Here is a 27,968-nt window from a genome sequence, read left to right on the forward strand (position 1 = left end):
GCTGGTTTATGCTTCTGTGGTCGAAATTAATTGGTTCCATGACCTTTTTATATTGGCGTCCTGTCCCCTATAAAACTTCAATGGAGTAGGTACCCAGCAAAGACTTAAACTAATGTTTTAAAGAAGATTTTTGCCCTTCATAAAGCCGGCCTTGTTATCTAAGAAAAAGATGACACTCCTCTGGGAGCAGTAATCAACGCGACTGCCCTTCCCCACCTGCCCCTGCGACCAGGGACAGTAGGGGAGACTTGCTCTCTGTTCCAAGCCCAGAAACCCCCCAGGGACTGAAGCGCGTGCTTACTTCAGGTGGAGCAGAAGCAGAGTCTCCGGTCCAGACAGAGCCGGTGGGAAGCCCTGGAACACAGCCCAGCGGGCACCCAAACACCTCGGACGAGCACTGGGGCCTTGAGAAGGCCCCGCTCTCCCTCGCTGCCCTGGCCCAGGGTCTTCACCTCCTCATGCTGCCCCGCCACCCCTCCCCGTGGGCTGGACTGAGGGTCTCATGCACAATTCAGGGAGGAGCCTCCACAGGTGTCTGTGAGTCCACAAACCGCCTCAACACAGAGGAAACAGGAAAAAAGAATCAAAGTCACCTCTGCTCCCCACGCCAGGAGCAATCATAGTATCACCCTGTTCAGGGAAGAAATTACCCGAAGAATCTCAACCAGGCCTTCCGATTTTCTGTCCAGACCCTCAGACCCTCCCCTGGAACCAGCTCCCTCAGCCATTCTCCGTCGGGGCACATGCTCCTGGCTTTCGTGTCCACTGAAATGTGTGGCCAGGATTCCTAACTCCAGGGCTGTCCCGACACTAGGGCCCACCCCCGGTGAGAGGAGACTCCCTTCTAGACTAGACTCGGGGTGATGGGCCATCCCCGGGTGCCAGGACGGACAGGCCCCAGGTGGCAGGGCTCCCAGTTCTAAAATCAGGTCAGTTCTGGGCAAACCGGGCTGAGTTGGATGATCCAGCCTAGGCTTGGTTTCTGAAAATGCTCCACCCTTAGCAGCACAGATGGGGCAGGAGTGACAGTGCGTAAGGCCCCAGCTGGTCTGGGCAGAACAGCAGAGTGGCCCCACATCCTAACCTCTCTTGAGTTCCTCATCCCATTTCTGAAGATGTAGAAAATGAGCTTTGCAGAAATACGTCTGCCGAGGAGTCAATTTTAAGTGGCACGACTCTGAAAGTCAAATCTAAGGGCACAAAACTTTTCTATCCTGGGTCAGGCACCTGGCAGGTCCTCCCAGCCCCAGGCAGGGACCTCAAGGCACCCACCGCCCAGGGCCCACCTTCAAGGTATTTCAGAGACATTCAGTTCAGTTCAGTTCAGTCGCTCAGTCGTGTCCGACTATTTGCGACCCCATGAATCACAGCACACCAGGCCTCCCTGTCCATCACCAACTCCCGGAGTTCACTCAAACTCATGTCCATCGAGTCAGTGATGCCATCCAGCCATCTCATTCTCTGTCGTCCCATTCTCCTCACACCCCCAATCCTTCCCAGCATCAGGGTCTTTTCCAGTGAGTCAACTCTTTGCATGAGGTAGCCACAGTATCGGAGCTTCAGCCTCAGCATCAGTCCTTCCTGGCCAGCATCTCCTCCCTCCCCACCCTCCGTGCCTGAACACGCAGCTGTAAATCCTTCCCATCTGTAAACATGCGTGACGTTCCCACCATTGCTTAGCGCTTCTGACACTAATTGCTCTACCGAGTGTGTGCAACTGGCAACACCTTATTAAAACTGAAATATATTATACTGTCCACTTATTGCTGCTTTATAGAGATAAAGTACCCTTACCACATGGAAAGCTGGCAAAGAATCTGACAAAGTGGCTTCTGAACAGAAGCCAGCAAGAGGCAACTCCTGGGACAGGGCTGGTCTGGGTCAGGCCGGAGTTTGCCTGACCTGCCCGAGAGGTTTCGCCACACAGAGACTCTCCCCTGCACTGTTCTGGTTCCATCTCAGATGTTGGTGTCCACGGAGCCAGCCCTGGGGCTGAAAGAACAGGATTCAGCTCTCCAACCAAATACCCAGGTGATTGTTGCATGCTCAGTCATGTCCGACTGTTTGCAACCCCAAACCTTCCAGGCTCCTCTGTCCATGGGATTCTCCAGACAAGAATACTGGAGTGGATTGCCATTTCCTCCTCCAGGGGATCTTCCCGACCCAGGGATCAAACCCATGTCTCCTGAGACTCCTGCCTTGGCAGGCAGAGTCTTTACTACTGAGCCACCTGGGAAGTCCAAATAACCCTGAACACATCCCTAAACAAACCTCCCATCCAAGATGGCCTGACCAACCCTATGGTTCGTGAGCTAAGAATGTTTCTTACATTTTCAAAAATTGTAAAAAGAGGAGGAAGAATATGAGATAGAGACCTCAAGAGGCTCGCAAAGCTTAGAACAGTCATGTCATAGGAAATAGTATCCAGCCCTGTCTTAAAAGAAAGGACGGGAAAGTGGAGAGACAGGTGACCGCAGGTGGCTAGGAGAGAAACCATGGGTGGAGGGAAGGCCAAGGGCTGACACAAAAATGCCACCAGGAAAAGACCGCCCACCTGTGTTAAGCCAGCTTTGCAGAGTGCTGAGATCTGTTAGATTGTGTTCACCGTGCTTTCCGGAAGGCCTCTCTGAGGAGTCTCTCTTCTGTCTTACTGATGTTTAACCATTGTCTCCATCCACGCCAGCGCTGAGACCTGGCCAAATGGGACCGGGCGGCCCAGGGGCTGGCAGATAACAAGGAGATGCAGTGATGGAGGGGAGCCTATTGTCACCATCACATATTGTGTTTCCGAGATACCAAACTGCCTGATCGCTCTGACATTTCCGAGACCAAATTAAAATGCGCCACCATGGAGACAAAATGTCATTAGCCTCATTATAAGTGATTGTGTTAAAATAAATACAAAAATAAAGTGAAAATTAGTCCAAACCATTAAAATACAGAAGCGAAAATGGCCAACAGGGACCTTACAGGAGACACACTAAGAAAGGTTGAGATGCCCCCAGGGAGGCAGGAGCAGGGGATGGAGCAGCGGCAGGCAAGCATCAGGCTGTGGGTGGCTCAGCTCAGGCACCAAGGCTGCTGTCGCTTGGCCACCCGCCATGTCGCCTTCCCTTAGAAAGGGTGAGTGACCCCACTGACCCCGGAATTCCTTCTCCAGGAAGAAAGGAAAATGACCTCTTCTTTCACACATGTCTGTGAAGAGCTTCACCTCTAAGCAGAAGGAATAAGGAAATGCCCTTTTGAGTTGGAGACTCTGGACGATGTGCTCCCCCGCCCCCGAGAGAGAGGGCACAGGAAGCCCCTTTGGGCAGAGAGAGACTGCCCTGACCAGGCACAGGGGTGTCCTCACAGGGCAGCCCCTGCTTTTCCCAAGAAGGGAGGCCACAGACAGAACTTCTGGGAACATCTAAGAACCAAACTTGGGTCTGCTCACCACATGTAGTCAAGCTAACCTACTTACCCGGATTGTGGTGCAACAAAGTGTAGCGTTTGTTACAGGCGCCGAGCAAGGTGTCCAGAGGAACTGGTGCTAAAAGGCCTGAGCTCCCTTTGGGTTCAGGAAAGCATTTTGGAGGCCAGGTGAGGGCAGGGCTCTCAGGACCTGTGATCAGCTCATGCACAATTCTCTGGTTGGCTAATGGTGAGGTCACAGGGTTAACATTATCTGTTCTCAGGCACCAAGAGCCCTGGGGCCTAGGGGCTCATAGTCATCTCGCAGTTAATTTCTTCAATTTGGAGGTGGTTTTAGCACCTTGTAAGATGCCTCAGGCACTGTCATCTGGGTGATTCAAAGGATACAGGTGAAGGGAGGGTGGGGGTGTCCCAGGAAGGCCCGTGGAGCCTTGTTCATTACACCGGATGGCCCTGTGTGGGACATGGAGACAGGGTACTGGTTACAACTCCATCTGGCATCAGCTCAGCGCCTGCCCTGACCTCGGTCAGCCGTCCGTGTGGACACACCCTCCCCACTGCCCAGCCCTGCACTCTCTGCTGCCTCACCCCGCCTGCCCTTTGACCCTCCCTCTTGCCTCTGTTACCCATACCCACTTCCTTTGGCACCTCAGACTTGACCCCAGAAGCCCAGCCCAGGCACATATTATCTATCTCTGCATTTCTCATTCCCACCAGTGGACACTTGCCCTTAATGCCTCCTCTGTGGACACTGACCACAAACAAACAATGGTGTGACTTGTGTCCCCAAAAGGAGAGAAGCAATCCTTCCCTCAGATCCTTTGAAAGAGAAGGTGGATTCTAACAACTGTCCAGCCCCCAGCCTACCCAAGAGAGCCAGTGAGGCCCATCCCAGCCTGTCCTATTCCACAGGAGCCAGACTGAACATGCTCAATTCCCGCCTCAGTCTCTGAGTCCACAGGAATGTGGATAACCAGTCCTGGCCTCTCCACTGCTAGGGCCACATCATCTGGGAGATAGCTACCTACTGATTGGCACCGATTTCTCCTCATTTTCACCAAACATATGAAGCCTCTGATAAATACGAACCACCCCAACTGGAAGAACAATGATAGAGTAAGTACACCTGGTTAGCATGACGTCCTTCCTGTTTTCTAAACTCTTTCTACATCAGCACCCTGGACCCACACAAAAATCCTGAGTTGGGACAAAGGCAGATATCATAGTTCCTTCGTCATGTCTGAAAAAACTGAGGCCCCAGCATAGAAAATGTCTCGTCTGATTTCCCATCATCCAGAGAAAAGGGACTCTGATCCATACACCTGAGCTCTCGGTTCAGTCCAAACTCAGTAGAATTATTTTGTCTGAGTCTTAAGGAGCAGAACAAAGAATCCCAAAAGAGCTGAGATGCCCACGGTGTGCTTGGCCCCTAAGTAGAGCCTGTAAATGCCCAGTGGGATGAACAGGGGCCCCGGGGCTTCACTGCTGCTGCTCGCTGAGCCCAAACCTTTCTGAAACACCTGTGGCATCCTTGCCTTTCTGCTCCTCCCCCGCTGTCACCAAGATCCCTCAGGAAGTACGGGGGTGGATTAGCAGTATGTTTTGTTTGTTTCAGATGAGTTCCTGGGAACACTGCAGAGGGAGGTCCCCAGGAGATGGAGGAGGTAGGGCCAGTCGTCCTGGTCAAGTCAGAGGCGGTGTTGCTGCAAGAGGCACTGAGGGCGCTGCCCTAAGAACAGGAGCAGAAAAGGTTTTCCCTGGAGACCCAGGCAGGATGGTTACTGCTCAGTCATCCTGTGTGAGTGCCCCATGCTGGCCGGGCTTGAGACGGAACTCTGTGGATCTCATCTCCAGCATCCATGCAGACCTGGGGAGAATGCCTCCCTTGGACTGCTGCAGCTCCCACCAAGCCCACTCCTCCACTCTCTTCCTTCCAAAGCCAGCAGACATCTGACTTCTCTAAATGTTTTTCATTTTGGTCCCTGCACCACGATCTTTCTCCCACATCCCTTATTCTTAACCTCAGTGCGCCCACTTTCCCTGTTGATCCACAGGGTGGGGTTCAGGACAGAGCACACCTTCCAGGGGCGAGCCAGCCCTTCCTTAGCCCTGAGGGACACCCTGCTATAAATCAGACAGAGCAGCACATGGACCAGCAGAAGGCTTGGTGAAGATGACCTCACGAAAGGCCTGACATTCGGCTGAGAAGACACATCTCCAGAGGTGAAACTGCTGGCACCCTACTGCCGTAAAGCAGGAGAACAAAAACATGCTAAAATGGGTCAAAGGTCAGGCTTCAGCACCGGGGCTGGCTGCACTCAACCCTCATTTCTGCACACACTCTGGAATCACAAAATATCCAGCCAGCTGGGTCCTTAAGGGATGCCCTATGCAGTCTTCTGCAGAGAAGAACTCTGAGGCTGAGGAAAGGCCAGTGACCCACCCACGGGCACACAGCCCAGCACGGCCAGGAAGGTGAGTTCAGGACCTGGACTCCCATCTCTGTTTCCAATACCACTGTACTCATTCAGGGAGCAGGGGAATTCCTGAGCACAAGTCATTCACCCTATGATTACAGAGAAGAATCTTCACAACGGTGAAGACATTTTTCAGCGTGGTCATTGAGAGGGTAGATCATTAAAATCCCAAATGAGCCAGGGGAGATTTTAAAACAACCTAGCATCAGACACTGCACCCCGATCAATTACATCAGAATCTCAGGGATGAGGACCCGGGCATGGGTCTGTGAGTTCTAAGCTTCCCCCACCACCCCACCCCACCATGGTCCCAACATGCAGACTGGATCAAGAACCATGTCCTGGAGTCCAGAGAGAAAGAGTGCTTGCTGGGTGCAGTGGCCAACAAGGCTGCTTGGAAGAGACTGTTTCTGGGCTGGGCTTTGAGCTGAGATCAGAGCTGAAAGCCAGACCTGGGGTAATCAAGAGTCTTCACTTCCACGCTGCTGGCCCAGGAAGCACACCCTGAGTAGTAAAGACCATGAGAGCCGTTGGACACTGCTATTGTCTCTCTCTCTGAGCTTCTGGGTCCATTCACCAGAGCGATCTGGGGTGAGTGATTTCTGCCCCCAGTTTTCCATGCAGTGGGGGTGAAGCAGGCTGAGGAAGGGCCCCGAGTCTGAGAGCCTGAAGCCCTGACCCTGGCAGAACCCACTCTAGCCTGAAGATAGTCACCGGTTGGGGGCCTAGTGTGCTGTAAGTGCTGCGTTTCCTGCCCCCTGATCGCACGGAGGAGGGGAGGATAGGAGGTGGTGGAGAGACCTGTCAGGCATCACCTCCCCCAGGCTTCACACCCAGATCTCATCTGCCTGTGTCAGCAGCCTTACCCTTGGGACCAGGCCCACACCCAACAGCAAGGAAGAACCACAAACGTGGGGCCATGAACATGGGTGGGGGCCATGAGCCTAGGGGAATGCCCACAAATATGGGGTCCATGAATGTGGGGGTGGGCATCCCCTTCTTGCCTGGCATCACCCCCAGCACCCGGTCAGAAGGATGGGACAGAGAGAAGGGGCCATGCTTTTCAAGCCCCCTCCTGACTCGCCCATGGTCCCCGCTGCAATGGGGGTAGCCTGCCTTTCAGTGTTTACGCTGAGGTCTTCTTGAAGTCCTCTAACGGATGCATGCTCAGACTTCACTCAGCCAGCCTGCTCCCATGGATCCACATCGGCAGATCCACTCCAAGTCCCAGAGGGGCTGAGCCGGTACCCCAGGGGTGTGGCGGGGTTGTCAGCACTGGGGGAGCTCCTCCTCTAAAGCTGACCGACTTGCACAGGATGTTATGCTCAGGGGAGCCGCCCACTGGATTATTTACCCAAGAACAGCTCTGAAGCCCTCTTCTGTGTGGGACCCCACTTCCCAGCCATCTCCTCCTGAAGACTGCTGGGGTCCTCCTCGTGCCCACGTTTACCCCTTGAATCAGACACAGGAGCCAAAGCTCTGGCTTCAGAGAAGCACTGAGGCCACGGAGGGAAGTTCTTGGGCACAGAATTCTGCTGAAGGTTTGCGTGTAGCCTTGCAGGCCTGGAAATGCAGGCGGGCCTCCGTGAGGCCTCGGGTGCTCCCAGCTGGTCATGGTCCAGGTCATGCATGGCCATGAGATGCGGGTCTGAGCAGCTGAGAACCACCGCCTGGACAGTCCCTTCCAGCTTGTTGTTCCAGGTTGAGAAGAAAGTCTTTCAGATCTTCACCAGATTTTCTCTGGTGTGATCTATAGGGAACTTTCTCCAAGAGGGAGGAGAGTGAGAAGCGTCTGAGCCAGGACTCTTCAGACCTCGTTTCTATCCCTGAGCCCCCCACTCACCCGCGGCCCCTCTGCATGTGGCTGTGTGAACCCACAGGAGTCTCCGCGCTGGGCTCCATTGCCTCAGGTCCCTTATGATGCTGACCGTTCGTGGACACGGATGTGGCCTCCCCAGGCTTGGGCTTCTTGTCTCGCCCTGTCATTAAATACTCCAGAGCACATTATGAACCCGGCCTGGAATAACACCACCCATGTTCCTTGAGTCAGATCCTGCAGTGACAGGTGACATGTGGCCAGGAGCTCCACCAAACAAGGCCTGCAGCTCACTTGCCTGGTGGCTGTCGCCCTGACCCTTTGCCAGCCTATCAACACGTTGCCGCGGACGATCACCCACGTCATCATGTCCATCACCACCTTCAGAGCTGAAGTCCCCCGAGCTCAGTATCTTGGTCTCTTCCTGCGTCTTTCTGTGTTCCTTCCCCTGGGATCTCCTGGGTGAAGTGACTATCCAGCTCTTTACAAACTCGGCTCCAGGGTCCCCCTCCCCTCCCAGATCTGGGAAGCCTCTCTGGTGGAACTTCAAGAAAAGGTTTTTCACTCGTCTTCGTGCTTTCGGAGGCAGTTAATGAGAAGGCTGTAGGAGAACACACCGTGATGTGCCCGCAGGCTTTCCGGCCGCCCTGCCCCAAGAGACCCTGAATCCTGAGTCTCCAGAGCCTGGTAAAGACTGAGTGCTCACCATTCACCCACGGCACCCATGACCTTGTCGAACTAATCGTCCAACGTGGAGTTTCACCATGAAGCAGCTTTCACCTAAACCAAATCTGGCATTTATAATGGAGTTCATGAAAAGATCCTAATCAGTAAGCAAGATCGCAGAAATTAACAGTTTAGCTTCTAAAATTACTGTTGTCAACAACCCCGCAGCAGAGAAATCAGGCCACAGGATCAGCTGAGTATAGAGAAGAAATTTGACTCAGAACCCCAAAGGGTCAGTCCTTACATGGCAGGGCAAGGCCTCCCAGGGCTGTGAAGGCCTCTGCAGTATCCAGGGAGCCCAAGAGCACTTCTGCAAGGACTGAAGTAGCCTCAGGAGCAGTCATGGCCGTGAGAAAGACATCCAGACAGCGGACACGGGTCCCATCCCCAAGCGTCCATAAGGCCAAAGAGCTGCAATGCTGTCAGCATCCACAGGGTGAGGTTAAAGATGCTCACACAGGAACGAGAAGCCAGCACAGGGTGGGGCTGGACAGAGGCTGGTCTGCTTTCTGCCCCAGTGATCTACCCCTTAGACTTGAAGCCCTGATACACTGGCCTCTCTAATACGGGCTCATGCTTCAGCTCACAGGTCACTCCAAAGTGACTGAAGTTGGGTGGTGGGGGAGTAGATTCCTCCTGCTAGGTTTTTGCCTCCTCTGCTCCGGCTCACCTGTGTCTGCTCCCACCCCCAGCACCTGGAGCTCCTGATATCCCTGTTACCAATGAACTGTGGGTAAACACAGGACACTTGGAGTATCTGACCAGAGATCCCTCCCTTTCATCAAGAAGCAGTCCAAACACTCCAGTCAAAAGTGCTTTTTAACAGACACAAGGACAACAGAGAACAAAAAGTATGGACACCAAGGTGGGAAGCGGGGAATGGATTGGGAGACTGGGATTCACATATACACACTGCTGATCACGTGTATAAAATATCTAACTAGTGAGAACCCACTGTATAGCCCAGGGAACTCTGCCCAGGGCTCTTTAGTGACCCAAATGGGAAGGAAATCCAAAACAAGAAGAGACGTATGTGTACATATAACTGATTCACTTTGCTGTACAGCAGAAATTAACACAACATTGTAAAGCAACTATATCCAAAAAAAAAAATTTTTTTAAGAGCGCACTGTAATATTTAGGGCCATCCTCACTTCTTTATTGGACAAAATTCCTTCTATTTCAAACTGGCTCAGGATTTATAATGGATCTCAAAACTCTCCCACCACCGCCAGCATGAATAGGTTTACACTACTGTTTGCAACCCATGATCTCAGACATTGCATTTTAGTTTAGGTTTAAATGTTCATGCATAAGAATCCCACCTGGGCTGTCACTTTCACTGACTACCCTCAAGCTAATACAGTAAACTCCAAGACTGCCCTAAAGAAGAGAGTTGTTGGAACAGTTTGACTAGTGACAACGGCACACCCAGTGAGAGAATCAGTCCAGCTAAACTAATCACGTTGTTGTGGCCTAAGACTGCTCATATCTGCTTTACTCCAGACATACTCCCACCATCACGCCTAACACTGTTACACGTGTACATCAGTGTACTCCCCTTATTAGCCATCCCTACAAAGTGTTCATCAGAGAGCACCCGGCATAGATGAAGAAGTTGATGACCTGATTTACAGGTTTAGGATAAACCTAATTTTCAGTGGAGCAAATTGAAAACTAGAAGCTTCTCACAGATGTGAAGCCAGGATGGATCAGAGGTGCAGGCCTCTGGAATAAAGAGAGAAGGCTGTCCTTCATTAGGCTGGTGAGAAAGACAACTGACCTAAGGTAGGGGGTTGCTAGGAGACTGTGCTGACCATTTAAAACCACACAACAGGGATTCTCAACCAGGAGCAATTGTGTGCCCCAGGGGACGTGTGTCGGTGTCTGGAGACAATCTCAGTTGTCACAGCCGGAGAGGTGCTGCTGGCGTCCGATGGGTAGAAGACAGGGACATGGCTAAACATCCTGAAATGCACCAGGCAGACCCCACAACCAAAAAGTGTCCTGAGTGTCAAGACTCTGGCAACATCAGGGAAATCACACTCCAGAAGTGAATCCAGGACCGCAACCACTCACCACGAAGCATCACTGGAGGGCAGAGCCCACTTCATGAGCCCCCAGTGGATGTGCTCCAGGTAACAAACCAGGAAGATGAGAAAGAAGGCCAGGTGTGCGCTGCATCTCCACACAGATGCAGGTCACATGGGGAGAGAAATAGGCAGCTTTATCACTAATCCAGAGACGCCAGAAACCCAGGCGGAAACTTGGGATGGAGATGTCTCACTTACTCAGAGTTGGGGGAGGGCTTCCAAGGCCCAGGGCTTCAAGGTTCTGCGTAGGAGAATCTGGAAGAGCAAGTCCCTCCTGGAGTTGACGACCATACACGCAGCTCTCCCAGGACTGCCCGAGAGTGTTGCAGGGCTGCAGAGGAGGGCGGGTGCTATGACAGGGAGCTGGGGAAGGCAGGAATCTGGAGCAAAGAGCCAAAGGTGGGCCTGCTCTCAACCCTGCACCACACCAGCTTGGACCCTCCCCAAACCAGATGCCAGACTGGACAGAGTGTCAAAATGTGGACCAGGGGGCATCTGAAGAGCAGATGGGATGGAGCTGGAGACCAGGGTCTTCTGACCCGGGAGTGTGAGAGCGAGGCTACAGGAAGCCTGGGCAGACACGGGGGCACTGGGCCCTCCTAAGGAGAGGGGGGCCAGGCCCTGAGGAGCCTCAAGCCGAAGCCGCCCATCACAGAGGCCGTGTCTCTAAGAACAGTCGTGAGCCGGCACCTCTGCCAGGCTCAGCCTGAGCAACAAGGCCACACAGCCAACATGGCCGTGGGCTTCGGAGAGCAGAGGTGGGAAGGGGACTTGTGACCTGAGACCCCATCCTCGGGGCTGCACAATCAGTGGGACAACATGCAGGAAAGCCATCCAGAGCCACCAAGCTTCCTACTGGACTTCTTCCTGTGTGTCTCCTGCTTCCTTCCTGTGTGTCTTCATCAGGGTGGCCTCTAAACCTTCCTGCGACCTAGGCTGGACCTTCCCACAGGGGAAGCCAGGACCCCAGTCTCTGCAGCAGGTGGTCCCTGGGGAAGAGCTGGGCAGAGAGGAACAGGGTGAGAACTACGATGAGGAACCACACGCAGCTGGAACGGAGGGCCCCATGCTTAGCGCTTCTTCCTTCCCCAAGACTATTCTGCATTTACTTCCCCTCAATGGTCCTTTTTGATAAACAAGAAAACATCCATAATCCTGGTCTGTATCCACTGACATGTTACTCATTTTTACCACAAAGACGGAATTGTCGAAGGACATGACAGCTGCTCCGAGACGGGGCCTGCAGAGCAACTGCGCTGCACCAGGGCATGGAGTGGGGTGAGGTCAAGGATGCCTCCCATGCTGAGTCTCGAGAGGAGTGGCCAGAGAGGAGCCATGGACGCCTTCTGCCAACAACGATGTGATGTTTCTGTCCTGACTCCAGGCCCAGGGAATTGGCACGAACGGAATTCTGGACCTGAGTGGTACTGGCCCCAGGGATGCTCTGAGTGCTAAACTGAGTAAAGGAAAGGAATACTAGAATTCCTATTTTCATTTCTTTATCTTATCCTTTTTGTTACTGTATATGTGTAGTGACACAGATCATTTCTGCATAAATAAATACAGTGCGTGCACAGGCTCTAAAACAAAGTGAGAGACCACTGGTCAGGTACTGGGCTTCCCTGGTGGCTCAGATGGTAAAGAATCTGCCTGCAATGCAGGAGCCCTGGGTTCAGTCCCTGGGTCAGGAAGATCCCTGGGAGAAGGGAATGGATACCCACTCCAGTAGGTCATATATTAATTGTCTCAGTTTTTTAATAGCAAAAAGGGATGGTATGAAGTAGGTCAGAGTGGGACTACTCTGGTTGCTCGGGGAAGATGGGGTCATGGAATGATGCAGAGACTTCCCCCACTTACCTGCAACCAAGCCTGCAGGGCTCTGAGCCCCCCAGGAAGCGGGGGAGTGGGCTCAGGTGTGGCAAGGGCAAGCAGGAGGCAGGCAGTCGCTGTGTCTACCAGGATGCCCTGTGTTCAGTCTGGAGTTTCTGGTGTTTTTCTATTGCTTGGCCCACCCTCCGGGCCCCTGGGCAGGGCTCTGCCCACAGAGGGGTCTGCCCCAGAGGGCCACAGGCATTGAAACCACTCACACACCACTCAGCCTTGGGCAGGGCCTCTGTTCTGAGGCTGGAGTGCCCCGGGGCTCAGACCTGGCCTGCCTGCCCACTTGCTGGGTCTCTGCCGCATCCTCTGCCCCATATCCTGCCCGCAGTCCCCGCCTAGTGGCCTCATGCTCAGTCTTCATCCTTCCCAGTCTCTGGCCTCCAGCGAACCCCAACTCCACCTCCACCCTGACTCCCTCCTGCTCTCACCTCTGCTCTCACCTCTGCTCTCGGCCGCCACACCACTCTGTCTCCTCCCACAAACATTCAGTGCAAAAGAGGCAGCTTTGGAAATTCTAAGATATTTCTCATGTATCCAGTTCTTTGGGCAGATGTTAGTCGCTCAGTCGTGTCCTACTCTCTGTGACCCCACGAACTGTAGCCTGCCAGGCTCCTCTGTGCGTGGGATTCTCCAGGCAAGAAGCACTGCAGCGGATCGTCATTTCCTTCTCCAGGGTATCTTCCCGACCCAGGGATCAAACCTGGGTCTCCTGCATTGCAGGTGGATTCTTTACCGTCTGAGCCACCACACATTCCAAACACAGGCCTCTCGGTGAGAGGTCTGCTGATGGTAACCAAGAACCAGTGTCCCGGATGAGTTAAACTGAAGGACAGGTTTGTTTTGCTGACAAACCTACCACAGGCATCATCCCAGATGTCACCATCAAAAAGCAGCAGAACAAAAAAGAGTCATGAAGAATTGAAAATAAAGCAGGATAGAGGATATGGGATGGGTTCACAGGAGAAAAGGCACCTCAGGCAATTTCTGAGGTCTCTGCTTCCACATTCTCCCACAAGGCGTGGCAGAAGAGCTCAGTGGCCACCATAAAAACAAACAGTTTTTATTGAAGTTAACGTAAAATATTACAAAATTACAGGTATTTAATATACTGACTCACAATTTGCAAAGGTTACACTCTGTTCATAGTTATTATAGAATATTGGCTATATTCCCTATGTTGTACAGTACGTCCTTGTACCTTATTTTATACCAAAAAAAAAATAAATAAATGGAAGAAGAAAGCAAGCAGTTGTCCGGGTCAAAATATAGGTGTGGGCCAATCTTCATGGCACCATGGGGCAGGTGTAGGGCGGTGCCCTTTCACTCCCAAGTGGAAGGGTTAGTCACTCAGTCATGTCTGACTCTTTGTGACCCCTGGATTTGAAGTGATGTCTCCCCCTGGACTTCCCACGTGGCAGCCCACCAGGCTCCTCTGTCCATGGAATTCTCCACGCAAGAACATTGGAGTGGATAGCCATTCCCTTCTCCAGAGGATCTTCCTGATTCAGGAATCAAACCTGGGTCTCCCGTATTGCAGGCAGATTCTTTACCATCTGAGCCACCAGGGAAGCCCCTTCCCCCAGAAACAGGAGGAGGGGTGGACTCATCAGGAAAGGATGCAGAATCCCAAGTGGTTTTCACCATCCGTTCCCATCTGGGCCTCACCCAAAGAGGCGTCCACCCTGGTGCCAAGTAACACTGGGCACGGCCGTCTCCGTGGGAGGAAGCCAGGGGACTCCCAAGGCAACTCAGCCTCCCTTGGAGTGGAGGCTGACGGGCTATTTCCACCTCCACACTCTCTATTCCAACATTCTTCTGCCTTCGAGGAGCTGGGGATCCCCTGGCACTGGGCTCTTCAGGAAAACCAGGTTGGCTTGTTCAGAGAAGCAAAGGCTGCCTGAGGCCCGTCTTCTCAAAAGGGAAATGCCCATCGGAGCCTGGCCCCAGCACAGTCACCTACCTCTCTGTCTGCTTTGAATATGCATCCTGGCTTCCCATTCCACATTGTCCACAGCTCTCCACTGACTGTGCCCAGGCCTGCATGGTCCATGGTGAGGGCAGAGCAGGAAGCAAGGAAAGGGGTGCAAGCCTTCACTTTCATCATACATCATACAGAGTGGTTATGATGTACACGGAGGTTCTATATACACTGCCAGTCCCCATTTCACCAGGAATCGGTACTATAACATTCACAGCATTTTCGGTGGATTTTCTTCTCTTGGGTTTGATGGTCCAGTGCTGATAAAGGCAGGTGCCTTTCCCAGTGTGCAGACCAAACGAGACAGGTAGACATGTGTGGGGTATTTGATATGTACCACCCTGAGCATCCCTCTCCACACATTAAGGATCAACTGGTTTCTAGAAGTCTCCCAGTTTGTGCACAGACATCATTCAGAGTATGAGGATGACCCTGAGAAGGACAGGTTTCTCTCTTGCTCCTGATCTGTCAACTTAATCTTTGGGTACCAGGCACTCGGAAGTTCCTTGCTCCACACGCTCCTTGCACACTAAGATAAGAGAGCTTCAGGGAACAGAGCAGGGGCCGACGCTGCAGGTCCACTTTCCAACAGGGGACCCCACAGGGAGGCTCAGGCCAGCTCAATGCCATGTTGAAACGCCACCAGCTGGGCTGTGGCCACAGGATGCTGAAACTCTGTGTGGACATGCTGGCTGGTCCCTGCTGACTGTGTGACGTTAGATGAGACACTGGGCTTTCTGTGCCTCGACACCTTCAACTGTGGAGTGAAAGGAAGGGACATGACACTCTCCAGTGGCCCTCTCAGTTCCCAGGGCTCTGCTTCCCTACATAAAATTAACAGGACTCACCTAGGTAGTGGGCGTGACGGGCAGGTCATGCCTGCTTTCGTGACATCACAGTAACACTGGTGAGAAGATTGCATCCTAATTCCCAATAATCAATCTTGAGTCCAATCCAAGCATCTCTAAAATGCCCAGTTTCTTAGGAGCAAAGAGCCCCAGGCAGGATCCAGCAGATGATACTGCTGGAGCCCTTTGTGATCTCCTTAATGTACTGAGAGGTGAATGATGCAATTTTAAGCTCCTACATTAGCTGCTAAGACGACACCAGAGAAGGGACTGAGATGATGAGACCTCCAGGAGTGATGGTTCCAGGGGAAAGCTACACATGAACTGAAGGAGATGGTCTGTAAGCAGGGCAGGCAGGACAGAGCCTCTTCTCTGCTGGGTGCTGTCAGGGCTCACCACAGGTTTACTGTAGACATGGGTTCTTCAGATGCGTCAGGGGCAGCTCTGACTCTCCCAGAGAGGCTCCATGTCACCCTTGTCTCTCTAGTCCGACACCCCCAGCCATTTCCCACCTGATCTACTGCAGGGGCCTCCCGGCTGGCCCACCCCTTCTGAGTCTGCTCCCTTCTAACCCCCTCTACACCTGCACAGGAGCGAGATGGAAATGTAGGTCACAATCCTCACCCCCAGCAGATGAGCCACATCAGCGGGGTTCCATCACTTCTAGAATGAAGATCAGGACAACTAACACGAGCTTCCAGGGCTGCTGGCCTCCTCCTGGACCACCTGCCCTGCCTCCACGCTCCAGACAAACAGGACGGTGACCCCTGGTCCCCTCTGCCGCTGGTCTCTGCCTGTCCTATTCTGTTTGCCTCGTCCCGCACCTTCCCCTGGGTTTGAATAATTTCTGCGTTTCATCCTTCAGATCTCAGCTCAACTGTCACTTTCGCAGACAAGTGGTCCTGCCTCCCTGGCAAGTCAAGCCCTTCCTGCAGGCAACCGTGGCAGCCCCCTCATCTCCTCCAACAGGACTCACATCAGCCTGACCTCCCTCCACGGGGGCACGGACTTGAGACACACAGTCTCCCCCATGAGGCCGTGAACATCTTGAGAGCAGGGACCACGAGGACTTTGCTCAGGCTTCATGTTCCCAGCACAGTTCCTGTTACACAGTAACCACTCAATAAGCAACATGTCAGACAAGCAAATGTGCCTGGGACTTGTGGCATCATCATCAGACAGGAGTAAGGCAAGACCCCTGCTGCTCAGAAGCCCACAGCCACAAAAGAGCAAGACTGAAGTCAGCTCGGCTGTAAGAAGTGACTTGGGACCAACACGAGAAGCCCTGTCTCCATTTCCTTAGATTGGCTTAGCCCTCTGACCTGGTCCTGTGAACATGAATCCGTCGAGGTGTCACCTGTTCAGGCATGACTCACCCTGTGCTAGCAATGTTTGCCCTAAACCCAGCATCCTACTTACTGGGGACACAGCTCCTCCTTGTAGCATGCATCTGCTGGCACTTCAAGCATGAATCTGAATTGCTAGTGATCAGGGCCACCTCATGAGTCTCCATGCTAAGTCGATTCAGTCATGTCCGACTCTTTGTGACGCTGTGAACTGTATAGCCTGCCAGGCTTCTCTGTCCATGGGATTCTCCAGGCAAGAATACTGGAATGGGTTGCCATGCCCTCCTCCAGGGGATCTTCCCAACCCAGAGATTGAACTGGAGTCTCTTACATCTCCTGCATTGGCAGTCGGGTTCTTTACCACTGGCGTCACCTTCCTGGATTTGCTTAAACCTGAGTAATTTTGGTTCCCAGGAGGCCGACGGCCGACATCAGGGCCCACGTCTATGTTTACTGAGAGACTCTCGCTCACAGGTGCGTCTGTGGTGACAGGCGACGTGACATGCAGAAGCACTGTCCGCAGCTCTGAGCCGCCACGCGTGTGTGTGGCTGGAAGCTCAGGCTGGTGTTTATTGACAAGCGTGAAGACGGGAATGAGGAATCACTTCAGCACTTCCACCTCCCATTAGCAAAGCCTCTCTCTCAACATGGAGAAGCTGATGGGAGGCCCAACCCAGGGGCCCAGATGCCTGAGGATTCGACGGAGGGAACAGAAAAGGGTGGAGCAGAGAAGCTGACACTTGGTACTCATGTGACCCGGCTGGTCACCCGGGCACGTGTCCATTCGTCCATCTCCTCGTTCGTTCAGTTCACAAGCTCTCTGCGAGCACCTGTTCTGTATCTGTCACTGTGCAGGGCACCCCATCATGTGACTGGATGCATTTCCTACCCCGAGGGACCACAGTCCAGGCAGCAAAGTGAGACATAACAGGAAGAATCTCTCTAAAATACCTGGACTCAACAGTGTTAAACAGGAGAAGCCTGGTCTCCTGGACTGGGCAGTAAGGAGGGAAACATAACCTACTTTAGAGCATCTAGAAAACTCTCCTAGGAGAGAGAAACTACAGCTGAGCCCCGGAGGAAGGAAAGGACATTTATCTGGAAACATCATGAAGGGAGGGTCAGGTGACCTCACAGGGGCAACCCCTGGGGAAGGAGAGAGTATGGTGTTTGGGGACTGAGCCCTGAGCCATACAGAGCAGGGGACAGGCCGTGGCCTGGGGACCAGGTTGATTGCTTTGGACTCCGGTCCTAAAGCAACCAGAAGTCTGCAGAGGGTTTTAAGCAAAGAAAAGACAAGCTCAGGATTGGACAATATCTCCCCTGCCTATCTCATGATCTCTTTGAGAAATGAGCAAAACCCAAGATGAATCTCCCAGGTAGACCACAAGGCAGAAATCTGGCATTATCCTCCATACGATCACGAAGCAAACGTCCAAGAGCGGTGACACAGCCTCTGTAAACTCCCTACGAAGAAATGTGCAAGAATGACCACTCAGGCTGCTTCAGAGGGTGTGTACCCTGAGATGTGGAAGGTGCTGATACACCCAGGGTGGGTGTCACTTACCATTTCCCGGGAACGTGCGAGCAGCCACTCCAATCAATGGCCTGTGTCCCACCGCATCGATCCATCTGGGCCTTTCGGGGGTGTCTCAGCGCAGCGTCTCTGCTCATTAAAGGAAAGTGCCTGTACCATAATGATAATGCCTTGCACTCACCCAGCGCATCGCCCAGGGGTGTCTCAAAGCATTCGGCAAACATTTAATTAAGTTAGCCTAGTGACTGCAGGGGAGCCCCCAGCCTCTGAGCACCGAGGGACCTGGGGGGAGGGAAGCACTGGGGAACCAGGGTCAGGCTCCAGGCCCAGGGTGGGTGGGGGGATACACAGGGTCCCTACATGGCTGGGGAAGTGCTCCCGTGCATGGCCATGGTGGAGTGCGGTACAGGCCAGGTGGAGGCCAGCCACCAAGGGCACCCACAGCAGAGCACCCGGGCTTGTGGCTACAGCAGGGAGCCCTGGAGAGGCAGAGATGCAAGTCCTGAGGGACAGGCTGCTTTCCTTGTGGGGCCGTGGATGTGATGGGGAGGGAGGCTGACCTCTGATTGGAGGCCTGTGTGTATGTGGGGCCGGAGTGGGTTTAGTGAAGGAAGGATGGGAATAGCAAACACGTTTGTCTTCCAGTTTATCCCTAATACAGAGTCTCTTCCTGTCCATTCCCAGGATTACCTCAGTGCCATGCGGGGTCCTACAAGCACCACCACCTTAGGGCACAGACTTGAGTTGTGTAGAAATCTAGCAAACGGAGCCACATCCTTCCCCTCACTCCCGTTACCGCCTTCCTGCTTCAGGGAAAGTCAGAGGCAGCCAAGGCCCCACGGGTTGAGAAGCAAAGACTCGGTTTCCCACCAAGAACATGAAAGCACTAGAGGGCAGATGAGGCTGGCCTGAAGCCTGGCACCTTCAGCAGGGTCAGGCAAGTGGGCAGAGGAGAGCAGGGCCACCCCTGGTGAGGCCAGCCTGGCTCCCTCCTCTGAGTGCCCATCCGGCCCCCGTGTCTGGAAGGTGCCACCCAGCATTGCTAGTGGTGGGAACGCCCACCACTGCTGACGGGGGCTCGCAGGCAGCCCCCAGCCATCTGTGGGCCGACGCCCGAAATCTCCCACAGGAACAGCCGGGCTGGGCATCCAGGGCTTGTCTCCGCCCAGGCAGCTGCGGGCGATGGCAACAGCCCAGGGATCGGGTCCAGCGAGCCCAGGACCGGAGGTCATGGCCTAGAGGCTGCAGGAGACGGCCCGGAGCGCCGACTGGCCGAGCCTGACACAAGGCCCAAGGGCAGAGCATCTGAGAAGCCTGCAGAGAAGCACTGGGGACCAAAGGGGCCACATCAGCCACCCTCGCCCTCCACACAGAAAAACCAAGGCCCAGGAAGCTCAGGGTCCACGGGCCACGGCGTTAGGTCCAAAGGCAGGAACACTGGAATAATTCCCTGTTTCATGGAGACCCTGTTCTTAATTAAGGCAGGAGGGCATCTTATTCTGCAGACGGTCTAATCAGAACCTGGAGAGGGTCTTGTTGGATAAATGAAGCTGGGACTGGACAGCTGGTTATCACCGCGTGACAATGACTTGTGCATCATCGTAAGCTCCACCCTGCCTTCTAGTTCCTCCACCACAAGGAAGGCCCGCTCCCCTCCTGGGCAGCAGCCCCCTCTTTCTGTCCTATTACTAGGAGACCAGGCTGGGTTTTCTATGTTCACCTTGTGATCGGCTAGCCTACATTTTTGGCTGTTCCATGCATTTGCAAACAAGAAGCAAACGCTGCTCAAACCTGTGCTACAGATGACTGGTAGACTGAGGCCCAGAGGACAGCACAGGAGAAGGTGACAAGCAGGAGGTCGTGATCTCAGCATGGGGACAGAAACCCTCCAGATCACAGAGCCAGTCCTGGCACCAGGGAGCTGGGCCTCTGACTGGGGTGACTCTGTGCTTCCAAAACTGAGCCTTGGCTGTAAAGACAGCACCCCCACGCCCACCCCCTCTGCCCTGCCGGGTCTCACGCAGAGGGAAGAAGGCAGACCCAGAGAGGTTTGGGCTCGAATGCTACAGGCCGTGGACAGATTCTCAAGTACAGACAAAGTGAGCATAGTGGGACCAGAGACAGGGGTGTTTGTTAGAAATGCCCTCTGTGGTGGGGGTAGGGGTTCTTATGTTAATATGCCCCACCCCCACTCTTCATCTGGGCTTGCTTCCCACCCACTCCTCTCCCACCAAGGCCCCGGAACCCCAGATTAGAAAGGCTCCCTGCCCAGGCCAGTCTCTCCTCCTGTCTGGGACTACATGAACCCCCACTCTTGGCACGCAGGGTGTCAGGAACGTCTCAAACCCAGAGTGACAACTAAATTGTCCACCGAGTCCCCTCCCCATCTTGCGTGTGGGCTCACTATGGTTTCCATGTGTTACTGCCTTTCCCGTCCCAGAAAGTCTGCCTAGAAAAAGCAATGTTCAGCCATGGTTCCTCCTCCCCGCTCCTATCCCACCCCCCCCCCCGCCACCCCCAAGGCATCAGGTGACAACAACATTAGCCTTAAAATTATTCTGGGATGGAGACGCGCATTTCACCAGGAAACAGAACGCTGCAGAATGAAATGGCATCGCGGCCCAACCAGGTCAGGGCTGCATTATTGCATTAGCCTCTGCCTTTAGACGCTAGGAAAGTACACGGCTAACGAGCTGGTGTTAACCCCGAGAGGAGGAAAAGCATCATTAGAAACAAAGGGGTAGAGTCTAAAAACACAGTAAAGGAAGAACAAGAAGTGAGGCGGCCGTCACCCCTGAACTTCTGGGCACAGCCAGGCCTGGCTTCCCCGCAGGAACTCTTCCTGAAGTGAGGCTGCTTTCCTTTCTCTGGGAGCCTCCAGGGCCAACTTTCCTCCTCTTCTTCCTCCTGGGGGAGGAGGCCAGCTTCCAGCACAATCACCAGGAAGAACAGCCCTCCCAGCAGAAATGTCTCCCCCTACGTGGCTCACTGAGCTTATCTTGGTGAGGACAAGGGCTGGGGGAGGCCGTGCCCTGGAACAGAGCCTGCCTCAGGTGGGGGTGCGTCTGTCCCCACCATGGAGAGGAGCCCATTGGGTACCGGGTGCCCTGCACCTCTAGGGGGAGGCATCACAGGCTCTGCTCCCTTCAGGATGCACTGCAATGCAGCTCCAGCACCCTCCGGGGGCACACTCCCTCCCCACTTTGGAAGTGCAGTGTTCAGAGAGGAGCCCAAAGCCACCAAGGGTGGGAGGCTGGTCCCAGCGCTGCTGTCCTGCCAGCTCTGCTCTAGTTCAGTGAGAGGTGGGGGGAGCTGGGTGCTGGGGGCCCTGAGCTATCACCTAGGCAGGAACTGGCACCCATGGGAAAGTTTGTCTCCTCACCTGGACCCACAGTGCCCACCTGGCTCCCTCTACCCAGCTGCAGAAGGTACTGAGAGCCCCTTGGCCTTCCCTCCTGAGCCTGTGGAAACCCCCTCCCAGGCCTGAACCTGGAAGAGGAGAAGCAGCAGCCCCCATTCTGAACTTCTCAGCCTGGAACATGGTTGTGTAGAGCCCATCTTGGCCAGGAAATGTGCAATTTTAAAACAGCATCACATAGCATTATACAATGAAATTCCTCTTTATTTTTCACTCCATCCTCTTCTTCCCACTTCCCAATAAACTTTTTATTTTTCTGATTTCACTTTGGTAGCTTAGAAATACTTAGGCCTTTATTTTCTTAAAAAAAAAAGCCAAGAAATTCTGAATATAAAAATGTGAAATCATGTGTTTTACCCATACCAGGATACGTAAGGCTTAAGAGTCTTAGTATTTACATCTATGTATACATGTGCATGATTTAAGGTTAAAGTGAATGTGTAACCAAATGCATAAATCTCAATTTGGAAAAAAAAAAGAAAATTCTTCTTGGGCTGGGGCTGAGGGTGGAAACCCCACAGACTCTCAGATGCTGTCTAAACCCTTGGAAGCATAGCCCAGTCCCTTCAGCAGTGTTTGAAGGCTGCCTCCAGGCATTCAGCTGTCTGCTTGCGAACGACACGCGTGCAATTATCAAATCTATTACAACGCGTTGGGTTTTGCAACACTTCCACTAAGCTTGTTCTGGCAGGATTGCAGCATCTTACCTGTGTCGCTGCAGAATTTGTTCCCCCCAAACAAGTTACTGCTGTGCTAGGTGGCACCACGTTTAAATCACCGGGGAGGGAGGGAAGGTGCTGAGGAGAACCAGGTGAACCCAGATTCCCACCCTTCCCCTGGTGAGAACATTCCAAATTCTGTCAGGGGAAAGTCTCCTTTCAGATGCAAGGAGGAGGAAGCGGCGGAAAATGGGATTCTGAATTTCCAAGGCACAATCTGCCCATTTGGTGGAAGGATAAAGAAAGGATGGCGGTGGGAGAACCTTCCAAGAGGAGAAATACTGGCGCAAAGGAGGGATAGGAGAGGAAGGGGCTAGAGAGGGAGTGGGGAGAGGGTGGGGGGAGGGAGGAAGGGGAGAGGGAGGTAGGGGAGAGGGAGAGAGCCAGGAGGAGGGATGGGGAAACAGAGATGCCGGAGACCAGAGGGGTGCCGAAATGATGGGCAGAGGAACCAGGACACCCCCTCTCTCCTGCTGGTCCCAACAGGAGTGGCGAGAAGGACTGGTTGCTGGGAGTTGAAGCCCCTCTCCTCCGACCCCTGGGACACAACTGGTTAAAGCCAGCCGGCACTGGGCACCGAGAGACAGCAGTGCCTCACAGCGGGTGCAACTCTCGAACCCAGCTCACCAGACCGCCCGCCACGGGGAGGGCGAACCCCAAGGCTATGCTGCAAGCACCCTCGTGTGCGCGTGAGGGAGAGCTGAGCGGTGCGTGCTCAGGCGCGAGCCCACCTCGACCCGCACTCGCAGCTCACACTCCCTGGTCGCTCCCTCCCCAGACACCCCTGCCCCTTCCCCTTCGGCTCCTCCTCGGAGCCGCCCCGGGGAGCCGGAGCCCCTGTCGGGTACCTGGGATGAAGAGCAGGGCGGTCGTCACGGAGAAGACGATCCAGCAGGCGGGCTGGTGCATCTTGAGGCTGCGGGGTCCCCGCGGCTGGGCCGGCTGCTGCCGCTGCCGCTGCCGCCTTCCTCTGCACTGAATTCTGAGCAGGTTTAAATCCAATGTTTGCGAAGGGAGGGAGAGAGCAGGAGAGAGGGGGAGCAGGCAGGCAGCGTCTCGGGTTTTTTCTTGCACAGACACACAACTGGTAAGCACCATCAGCACCAATCTGTGCGGGGCGCGGAGCAGACCTCCTCCAAGGCTCGCATTGGCTCCACGCTCCTGAGCGACACGCGGGCACTTTGCAGCGGGGAGGCTGGGCTCCGGGGAGCGTCGGTCTGCCCCCGACTCACCCTGGCCCCGGGCACGAGGCGGACGCTGCTCTGTGGGTGAGGTGCCAGCGCGCAGGGCTTCCTTCCTTCCGTGGGCAGAGGCGCGCCTTCGTGGGCAGAGGGAGGGGCTGTCTCAGGGCGCAAGAAAGGCACTGTGACCAAAGCTCAGGCCAGTTCCTCACTGTCTTCCCTCCTCCTGGTCTCCAGGTGGGGAGGGGACAGGAGCCGAGGCTGCCCACCGGGGTCACCAGGACATTTAGATCTGTGCCCGCCCCCCACACTCTGTTATTAGGAGCTCTTAGAAGATTTCAGTTTTGCCAGCAGGAAGATGGGTGCATCAGGGTTTTCTCCACCAAGGATGCAAGGAGAATTGGCCCGGTTCCCCACAATTAGAGCATCCTCAAACCCCAGAGGTGAAGCTGTAGACATGGAGCAGTTGGTGCGATGATGACGCCAGGGGCAGGGGTGTGCTCAGAATAGACGGACAGGAGGCAAGTTGCAGCTGAAGTCACGGGAGTCTCCAGGTGAGAGGACTCAGAGGAGCCTGCAGTTTTCTACCTTCTATCCTGGCTTCTGTCCACAGCCCGTGCGGCCCTTCCCCTGAAACAGCCGCTCGCTCACGTGGACCATTCCTCTGGGTGTGCAGTTCCTTCCTGCTCCACAGCTGCTCTCAGGAAGGCCTACAGCCCTGCTCCCGGCCTCCAGGCCTGCCATGGGCGGTGCTTTCTGCTCCTTGAGGAGGCGCCCCTCTGATGGACCCGCTCAATGTCCAGGATCTGTGAAATGAACAACATGGGGCATTACAGAAAGTGCTGGGCACACACAGTAAAACTATAAATATTTCTGCCCCCAAGTGTCCTCTCGAGAACCCACCAGGGCCTGGATTCCTTCCCAGCTCGGTGTGTATGCTCAGGCTCATGGTCTGTGTGTGACCAACCCTGTGGGTCTGCCCTCCACCTTCACTGAGATTGCAAACATTTTCCCAAGTGCCTGCCATGGACACATATTCACATGTATCATCTTAGTTCATCCTCCTTATAGTCCCACTACTTGGCCATTACTACCACTGGATTTTAGTAGGCTGAAACTGAAGCTCAGAGAGGTTCAGCAACTTGCTAAAAGTCACGCAGCTAAGAGAGTTAGGATTCAAACACAGAGGTGTCCTAAAGTGACATCTTCAGAGTTGCCATTAAGTAGCTATGACTACTGCCAATTGCCGATGAGTTTTTCTGGTCTAATAGAACAGGGGCCATTTCTAAAAAAATAAGAAGAAGAAGAAGAACTTGTGCTTTTAAAGAAGTAAAACCATCAATGTTTTCCTTGGTCATCACCGCCAGGGCTGTAGCTGGGAGTGCATCTGAGGCTCCTGCACCCAAGTATGCACGTGACACACATCTGAGTCCCAGGTGTGCGTGTGTCCTGGAGGCTCTGAGGGTGCAGCCTCTGGTCCCTCTTGAGAGCTAATGGGCAGCAGGAGTCAACGAGCTTCAGCCTCTACTGGACCCAACACAGTGGCGGGCACTCCGTGTACATCTTCTCTGATTCCCACCTGCACAGATGCAGACACAGACCAGCTCAGAGAAAACCCAGTCTCTTCTCCAGCGCCATGAAGTGGCAAAGAACCTAGGACCTTCTTACTCCAAATGCATCTTCTTTCTCTATTTCCCTTCAGTTATATTTGCGTTTTAAAAACCTCCCTTTTATTCAACCAAGCTATTTCCTATAACACACACACACACATGCCCTGCACCTTTAATTAAATTCGTGTTTAAGAAACATCAATGTATAACAAGAAATATTTTAGTTTTTCAAATGCGTATGCCTAATAAAACCTTTTCTTGAGCAAACACATAAATATGTATTTTTACTGATCAATTCTTCTAGTCTATTAAATGATTAAAATATATGTCTCTTTTATTTAAAGAAAAAGTAGGAGAAGAAATGTATAAATGCATATTTAATCAATAGATGGCACCAACTCTGAAAAGAGATATTACGGTCTACTGGGTCTGTTTAAACACCTTAAAAAATACAAATACAAATAAAAATGCTTCAATGCATATTTACTAGGGGGACTGTTCTTTCCACTGGGGTAAATAATATGCAATTTTATACCTTCTATGAATCTTTCTTTCTCCATCTAAAGCAAATAAAATCATCAAAACTGTATTTAAATAGCCATAAGGTAGGAGAACAACCCAACCGAAACCAGGCAATGGTGCTGCGATGCGGACTGTCACCTTCCACTCCTGTCTGCGCTCATCTTTCCTCTGAGCAGGGACAGCTACACAGTGGAATGCTTCAGAAGGAGCTGGGTCAGGGTGAGTCCTTCCCCAGAGGTAGCCCTGGGCCCCCCTGCCTCACCCCTGCCTGCCGGCATTGTGACCTTGGGTAAGGAATTCAAGAACTTCGTCTGAGCTACAGTTTTAAAATGTTTATACGAAAGACCACATCAGTGATTAGACTGCCTTTTGGCACTTCATTCATGGTATAAGCATTCATCTCATCATGTAGTTACTATGGGCCAGGTAAATACATACTGTGTGTGACATTCAGGAAAAGTAGCACAGAGTAGGCTAGAAGCCCATCCTTGCCCACCTAAAATTCATCGCATCACAGATGACATCTGTGAAAAGTGATGGAGAAAAAATATAGGTTGATAGGAAAGGACCAAACAAAGATGGCACTGCACCTGGAGGTGGTCAGGTGGAGATGGTGGGGAGACCACTGGAGAGGCTGGTCTTGGATGGGACTGGCCAGGAGCAGAGACCCCCAGACTGTTCAGGCAGAAAGCGCAGTCTGAGCAGGTGCGCCAGGTCAGGGAACTCAACCTGTGAGACTCCTAAGTTTCTCTGTGCCGTTCCCATTCACTGACTTTGTGCTGAAATCAGCCTGGGGATGATGGATCAGTGTACATGGAGCCCAGTGAAGGGGAGGGAGGGATGGACTTGTAGATATTGTATTGCTGTGTTTTCTTCCTGTAAGAAATTAAAAGGGGTGGATGATAAAATACTACAGATTAAAATCTGACTCTGTCATTGTAGCTCTAAATATTCCAGAATGAACCAGAGCCTTCTGGGCTTGGATCTCCTGAGAGCAAGTTAAAGACTCTGGAAGGCACACAAACTCCTTCAAACCACAAAGGTGCCATTCAGCTCAAAGGAACAAGGATTTATGAAGTGACACGTTCACCACTGGAAGAGCGCCCCTGATTCTGAAGCCCAGGGACCCCCTTGAGGGCATCTCACCTCTGGCCTTAGCCCTCCGTCTACTCAAATGCATCCCCAGACTTCTTATATGTCCACGGAAGATCTCGCTATGTCCGTGAGAGTTCTAACAATGACCACCCAGGACGTGTCAGCTCCCTGCTTGCTGACTGATGTGTGTGAATGGCTCCCAGGGGACAGAGCTCCTCACAGGTCTCAGACACCTCAGCGAGGGTGTCCCCCACCCCAGGAAGCTGGCAGAGGTGACATTGCACCAGAGCTGATCCCAAAGCCTGAACCCCTCCGTCCTCTGATGCACTCACATGAAGCCTTTATATAGATTTACTGCCTGGCTGCCCGCATCACACGTTATTTTTTCAGTTAAAAAACTTTAATCAAAATAAGACACTACAATAAACAATAAGAATGCATAGCACAGGGAGCTGTATTCAATATCATGTGATAAATTATAATGGAAAAGAATTTTAGGAAGAAAATAGATATATATGTATGTATAACTGAATCACTTTGCTGTACACCTGAAACTGAAACTATATTGTACACCTACTATGTGTGTGCACGCTCAGTCACTCAGCTGTGTCCAACTCTTTGTGACTCCATGGACTGTAGACCACCAGGCTTCTCTGTCCGTGGGATTTCCTAGGCAAGAAAACCGGAGTAGGTTGCTATTTCCTCCTCCAGGGGATCTTCCTGAGCCAGGGATCAAACTTGCAGTTCTTGTGTCTCCTGCATTACCAGGTGGATTCTTTACCACCGAGTCACCAGGGAAACCCCCATATTACCCTTGATCTTAACCAAAAGGCTCAGAATCAATTATGTTGTTGTTGTTCAGTCGCTAAGTTATGTCTGACTCTGCAACCTCATAGACTGCAGCACGCCAGACATCCCTGTCCTTCACCATCTCCCATAGCTTGCTCAAACTCACGTCCATTGAGTCGGTGATGCCATCCAACCATCTCATCCTCTGTTGCCCCCTTCCCCTCCTGCCCTCAATCTTTCCCAGCATCAGGGTCTTTTCCAATGAGTCTGCGGTTCACTTGATGTGGCCAAAGTATTGGTGCTTCAGCATCAGGCCTTCCGACAACTATTCAGGGTTGATTTCCTTTAGGACTGATTGGTTTGATCTCCTTGCTGTTCAAGAGACTCTCATGGCCTCATAAGCATTTTTCCCAGTTACTACTACAAAAAGCACAGGATTGAAAACAGCATTCCAAATGCAGTTCCTCAGAAGGAACCACTTTCTTTTCTTTTAGCTGCTCTGTCTGGCATTTTTTTCC

The 27,968-nt window shown here is 53.0% G+C and overlaps 1 protein-coding gene across 1 annotated transcript in view; it reads right to left on the reverse strand.

Annotated features, from left to right (window-relative positions):
• The window catches only part of OPCML (opioid binding protein/cell adhesion molecule like), a 1,038,307-nt gene extending 1,014,956 nt beyond the window's left edge, over positions 1–23,351 (reverse strand). The window contains exon 1 of the mRNA XM_055415874.2: positions 23,102–23,351. Coding sequence (XP_055271849.2) covers positions 23,102–23,351 — 250 coding nt within the window. The remainder of the gene's footprint in view (positions 1–23,101) is intronic.
• Positions 23,352–27,968: the final 4,617 nt, after the last annotated feature.

The sequence above is a fragment of the Moschus berezovskii genome, chromosome 25, assembly GCF_049115385.1.
Source record: "Moschus berezovskii isolate FMDL1 chromosome 25, NW_MosBer_1.0, whole genome shotgun sequence".
NCBI lineage: Eukaryota > Metazoa > Chordata > Mammalia > Artiodactyla > Moschidae > Moschus > Moschus berezovskii.